This window comes from Labrus bergylta, chromosome 23, assembly GCF_963930695.1.
Source record: "Labrus bergylta chromosome 23, fLabBer1.1, whole genome shotgun sequence".
NCBI classification, from domain to species: domain Eukaryota; kingdom Metazoa; phylum Chordata; class Actinopteri; order Labriformes; family Labridae; genus Labrus; species Labrus bergylta.
In genome coordinates, this window is record NC_089217.1 from 13,030,167 (window position 1) to 13,036,598 (window position 6,432).

At 45.3% G+C, this 6,432-nt stretch overlaps 1 protein-coding gene across 1 annotated transcript; it reads left to right on the forward strand.

Annotated features, from left to right (window-relative positions):
- Positions 1-354: 354 nt before the first annotated feature.
- Positions 355-6,109, forward strand: strap (serine/threonine kinase receptor associated protein). The gene is made up of 9 exons (XM_020644688.3): positions 355-818; positions 2,071-2,206; positions 3,215-3,296; positions 3,385-3,457; positions 3,866-3,965; positions 4,064-4,201; positions 4,373-4,509; positions 5,009-5,158; positions 5,292-6,109. The coding sequence occupies exons 1-9, from the start codon at positions 707-709 to the stop codon at positions 5,351-5,353; spliced, it is 990 nt and encodes a 329-aa protein (XP_020500344.1). The 5' UTR covers positions 355-706; the 3' UTR covers positions 5,354-6,109.
- Positions 6,110-6,432: the final 323 nt, after the last annotated feature.

Below are 6,432 nucleotides of genomic sequence, written 5' to 3' on the forward strand. Positions count from 1 at the left end.
ATTAAAATGCTTTGGATTGAAAATGGTTACCACTATATGTTTACTCAGAAACAGGTGGAAAAGTGGGATGGGCTCTAAAAACCCACCTTTTTAGCAGAGCTTTTGGAGAGTGTTTTTAGTATCCTTATTGCCTTCCTGTTCTTATTCGCATGATTTATTATTTTATTGAATATATTTTATTTTTATTTTATTTTCTCTGTAGCACTTTGAGATGTTATATCTAAAAATGTAAAGGGCATTGCAAATAAAATGTATTATTATTATTATTTATTATTATGGAGAGTAACGGTAACTTTGAATACGTGACCGTCGTGACGTAGTTGTTCGCTTCTCCGACCCCGGAAGTATTAGCTTCTCGTTGGCTAGGCTAACGCCGGCTATATCATCTAAGCGGTGTTTCGCCGCTTCGCACGTTGCTAGCTAGTTGCAATGTTGTAGCTATTAGCACGCTAGCCATTCCTTCGCTGGGAGGGAGACCCGCCGTTGAGTTTAACCAACCTACGTAGTTTATCATCATTAATTTCAGAATCCGACCGTCCCTGTTAAACTGAAACAATTCACCTAAACACCTGCTAGCTCGCTGCCTTTCTCTCTGTTAGCCTGCTAGCGCTGTTAGCCTGCGAGCGCTGTTAGCCTGCTAGCGCTAAGCGTCCGTTCACCGTTTCCTCCCTTCAGTGAGATCCGTCTCGTGTCCGACCGGAGGACCATGGCGATGAGACAGACTCCGCTCACCTGTTCGGGTCACACCCGGCCCGTGGTGGACCTGGCCTTCAGTGGAATCACTCCCCACGGATACTTCCTCATCAGCGCCTGTAAAGGTGAGACCGGGGAGGTGTTCAGGTCTGCGGCTGCAGAGACACAATAAACCCAGACCATTACATGTCACATCACCTGGCTTTGTATCTTTACATTCAACATGTCAGGATTCATTTTAATGTTTTAAAGGTGTAACTCTTTTGTATGAAACGGTAAAGGTGCCAACATGTTCATTTTTTGAGCTCAGTGTCACATCTGTGAGGGAGGAGTGGGAGGTATGAATGGGGATACAGACGCAATAAATAGTAGTAGTAGTAGTAGTAGTGTTAGTAGAACTGTATTATTATGTAAGTTTATATCAATGGATCTAATTTCCCCCACAAAAGACCCATGAAATAACAAATGATGCCACAGACCTCCAGCTCAGGAGAGTAAGTTTATTAAAGGAAGTGAGTGAAACTAGGGATGCATCTGTTCAACATCTGTATCGTTCTGTTAAAGGACATCGACACATCGACAAATAATGTAGCCGATGTTTATTTGTTGTGCCAATTCAGTGTAATAGAATAGAATTACTTTATTGATCCCAAATTGGGAAATTGTGGCGTTACAGCAGCAGGTTATCCAAACACACAATATGAGTAAAAAAACACAATGTTAGCAAATCTAAACACAATATAATATTAACTACAAAGATATCAAAACTAAGAATGTGAATATATACAACCAGGATTTAACTGAGCATTACTAGTCTTAAATAGGAAGATTAAATATGGAAGATTGAATGTAAATGTAATGCTCACACACCTAGTTAACCTGTCTGATTCAGAGAAGAGTAGTTTTTATCTGGCTGATGAAATCACCTGTTAAACACATTTTCAAACATGAGAGAAAAGTGTTGCATTGTGTGAGTTTGAAGTCGTGAATCAAACATCGGGATCGGCCCTGATTCTCGGCTGACAAGCTTTACCCTCTTCTTTACTTCCGACCGCTTGTTGTAGATGCTCAGTGTTTTCTTTCTTTTGGCGGTTTATCCGAGCAAAACTTATTTCTTCGCTTTTGATGCTGTATGTAAATCTGATGCACGGTAGAGGGGCTGTGATTGGACGACAGGTGTCACTTGATGGACATGATCAGAGCATGATGGGAGTCTTGATCCTGGATAACCTGAGCTACAAGTCAAAATCAGGTGTCAACAAAGTGAGACACTCTGAGGCACCTGTTGTCTGCAGGATCCATTGATTTAATATCAGCTGTTATTCTTCCCCTCTATTGATGTAACCTCTGTTTTCTCTCTGTTTGTCTTTTTGTCAGATGGCAAGCCTATGTTGCGCCAGGGAGACACAGGGGACTGGATAGGAACGTTTCTGGGTCACAAAGGTGCTGTCTGGGGAGCCACTCTGAACACAGACGCCACCAAAGCAGCCACGGCCGCAGCTGACTTCACGGCGTGAGTCCTCCCCGACCCCTACAGGGTCCTGAACAAAGTCTATCCTCATTCCCATTCTAAAGAAGTTTCAGGAGGACTACCCCTGAAATTCACCTGATCTGGTTGTTCACACATGCATCTCACAGAGGGAGACTATCCCTGTCAGACGGGAAGGGAGGGGGCGGGGTGTCTCATTCGATGTGGAAGTAGCAGACGGATCATCAGAGTCCTCTATGCGACGCTATAATGAGAATATTTGTCTTTCTATTAATGCTACGTGTAGTTAAACAGAATCTCAATGTGAACTAAAGAGTGGCGAAGAACATTCTGGAGAACAGGAAACACAATGCAGCAGGTTCATGAGAGCACGGAGATGGTAGAGGTGACGTGCAGACAGTCTATGGTCGTGCAGCGATCACAGGGAATAAACGTCACCACCCCCTCCCACTCGCTCCAGGTGAATTCTCCTGATTATATCCTGCTGCGTTCTCACATCAGCTCACTCTGACTTTCTGCAGAAGAAATACGAGGAGCCTGGAGGAGAAACTCCGGGTGAAGTCAGACTTTTCGAGTTCACACATACACCTCCTCCGGCAATTATCAGGCGTTTTCTGCAGGTGTGAAAGCAGCTTTTTACACAAAACTCCTGAAAACTGCCCAAAACCTATCGTGGAGCTGCATGTGTGAACGCAAACTAACACTTTTTTTCTACCCAACTCAGTCTTAAGTTTAAAATAAACTTTTTGAACTCCCTAAAGACGTTATAAAATTTAATTAATTAGGTTAAGAAATCAGAGAGAGAGAGATGAATAACATGTGGGAAAGGAGCCACAGGTCAGATTTGAACCCGGGACGTCAACTTGGCGGTTTATGCCTCTGTACATGGGGTGCATCCTTACCACTAGGCTACCAGCGCCCCCCCCCCCACACACACACAAAAAAAACACGGTCTATGAATATGACGTTATATTTTCAACCTGCATCTCCCAAACTGTTACTCATTGAGGGAGACCTCCTGTGCTTTTTCAGAAAGGTGTGGGACGCAGTGAGCGGAGACGAGATCCTCACACTGGCACACAAACACATCGTCAAGACGGTCACCTTTACTCAGGTCAGTGAGCTGTCGATGAACAAACCTGAACATCTCATATGTTCTTTCTAAATCCTTCATGGTTGCGTGTATGCTGTTCCCCTCATAGGACAGCAGCTGTCTGCTCACGGGAGGAAACGACAAGCTGCTGCGCATCTACGACCTCGCCAACCACGAAGCAGGTAAGTGACAGTGTCAGAGGGGAAACTATTTATTTACTATTCAATCACCTGCTCCAACACAGGTCCAAACTTCAGACTGCAGACTTTTCTTAAGCTTTAAGTCATAATGTTGAAAAAACGTGGAGGCTGTGTTTTGTATTTTATCACTCAGGACTAAACTTCATGTCTTGCGTGGACATCAACCAAAGATTTTTTTTTATTTGTCCTGTCTTAATGTGAGAGCACTTAACTCGCTGTGTGCTTTTATTTTGAAATAAAGTAAGGAGCTTCTGGTAGACTGAAGGTTAGGACATTTCTTCTTCTTTCTGTTCAATGTTTAATACCCGACAGGCTGTACCTTCTTAACATCACTAGCTCTGCCTGCTCATGTAATTGGCTGCTGTGTGTGTGTGTGCGTGTCTCATTAAGCCCCTCAGGAGATCGCCGGTCACACCTCAGCCATTAAAAAAGCCTTATGGTGCAACAACGACAAGCAGATCCTCTCGGCTGCAGACGACAAAACCATACGGTCAGTGAAGTAGTTTCAGTGCCTGGACATAAAGTGTCAAACTCTGATCCTGAATTTGACTGAGACTATAAGGTGTGTGTGTGTGTGTGTGTTTGCAGGCTGTGGGACAGAAGCTCCATGACGGAGGTGAAGACGCTGTCGTTCGACACGTCTGTCAGCAGCATGGAGTACGTGCCGGAAGGAGAGATTCTTGTCATCACGTACGGAAAGACCATCGCGTTCTACAACGCTCAGAGGTACTCATCCTGGAAACTAACTTCAGACCGCCTCCATATTTGCCACACGAGACCGATGGTTATTGTTCTGCACACCTGAACGAGGATTGGAGGGCATCTTCTGATCCTCTCTTTCTTCCCCAAAGTCACATTAACAAAGTGTCTCATTAAATCTTTCTGTCACTGTTGCAGCCTGGACTTGATCAAAAAGGTGGATGCTCCAGCTCCCATTAACTCTGCCTCCCTCCACCCGGAGAAGGACTTCTTCGTTGCGGGCGGAGAAGACTTCAAGCTCTACAAATTTGACTACGGCACCAAAGAGGAGCTGGGTGAGGAGCTTTCTCTCAACACTTTGGATCAGCTAAATTACTTTTCACTGTTGTTTTGAGTCTGGACCTTTACACTAGTAACTAAAAGCTCTGCTCAGACTGCTGTTTCAAGCCACGATATTTACGCCCCTGTGACGTTACGCCTTCAATCTTAATGTTGTGGAAGCTTAATGGGGGCGAGGGGAACCCACCTCTCTTCCATCTTCAGAGGTAGTAATAGAGGCGTTATAGAGGCGAGACGGTTTCAGCAGAGCCAGCGATTGAGAACAGCGTTGTGTGTGCGTGCACGTCTGACTGTGTGTGTGTATGTGGAGCTCCCGCCGTGCCGTTCTTTGACAACAATGAATCGAAATGTGAACTCACAGACTGGGACGCTGATATTAAGGCTGTCGCAGAATCAATATTAACGTACAAAGACGTGATGACGGCTGAGCTTAGTTACGGAGCTTTTGTGAAGGTGGAGTTCTGATTGTTACATTGCTTTCTCTTCTGTCTGCAGAGTCGTATAAAGGTCACTTTGGTCCGGTTCACTGTGTTCGCTTCAGTCCGGATGGAGAGCTGTACGCCAGCGGCTCTGAGGACGGCACGCTGCGACTCTGGCAGACGGCTGTGGGGAAAACTTACGGCCTGTGGAAGTGTGTCCTTCCTGGTATGAACTCTTTAAGCACTTCTTCATGTAGAGCAGGAACAGGCTTTATGACACTGAACTCGATCAGTTGTATGGAAACGTGTTTATATTTCTTCTATTTCGTCCTCCTTATTTGTCTCGTGTTTCTCCTCAGAGGACCTGGTGGCAGAGAACTCTGAGCAGCTGTACACGTCGCCCCCTGAGATCAAGGCCTGAGGAGAAATCAGCGCGGTTAGCAAACGGGACGAGGAACGGAAAGAAGGGGACGAGCGGAGCGGAGGGGTGTTCCAGGGTAAAATCAGGCCCCAGCAAGGAGCAGAGTCCAGAGCATCCATCAGGACCTGATGTGGATATTATGACTGCCCTGTCTGTCATAGACACGCACACACACACGCACACACGCACACACACACGCACACACACACACGCACGCACACACACACATTTACTGCAGCCGTGAGCACAGGATGGGCTGCAGAGTGAAGCAGTAGAGCTGTGAGCATCTCCTCATCGCTGCCTGCTTTCTCTCTGATCAGTCCAGTTCTGTGCGTCTGCTTCAACTGACTTTATCTCCCCCCTAAAGACCCCAAGTTACCCCCCCCCCCCTCCTCCCCCCATTACACACCCCACATGATGCTTAGATCGGTTTTGGTTTGAAAGTTAACGTATTGAATGAGCTGGACCAACGCTTGTGTTTTCAGTTCATAGAATACTGGAGGTCGCTGCACAGTTTGTGCTGACGTTTTGGCTCTTTTATTTGTTCTGAACAGTCGCTTTGAGTGTTCGCTGCTGTCGTTCTGGTTCAGTCTGAGAAGTTAATGTTGAAATAAAAAGAAAAATATGTTTTGTGACTATTTGGAAAGGAGGAAAAGGGTCACTTTATTTCACTTGGTTTCTGTCTACATTTATGTCCAGTGAAGAAATAAACAAAACGCATCGCTGTTTAATTTGTAAGTGATGCACAAAGAGCAACGCCGTGTTTTTAATTATGTTCAAAGTTTTTAATGTGCACGCATCAACAAGTCTCACACACTCACTCAGAGTGTATGAAGGGGCCAAAAAACAACCATGAACAGGCACTCTTGTTGTTGTCTCTCTTTATAAAAGTTATTGCTCGCACACAGCAGTTTGTTCCGACTTTTTTTAACTGGGGTTTCCCACCTGGGGGACACTGACATGCTGGCAAATATATATATATTTTTTTACTCTTTCTAGCCTCAGTAATATGATCTCTAAGGGCGCGCTGACACGTGGCCCAGTTGTCTTGTACCGTGCTGAAGCAAGATTTCCCCTCT

Coding starts and splice junctions, on each gene's coding strand:
- strap (XM_020644688.3), top strand. CDS start 707: ATGGCGATGAGACAGACTCCGCTCACCTGTTCGGGTCACACCCGGCCC. Junction 3,297..3,384: donor AGACGGTCACCTTTACTCAG/GTCAGTGAGCTG, acceptor TTCCCCTCATAG/GACAGCAGCTGTCTGCTCAC. Junction 5,159..5,291: donor GTGGAAGTGTGTCCTTCCTG/GTATGAACTCTT, acceptor GTTTCTCCTCAG/AGGACCTGGTGGCAGAGAAC.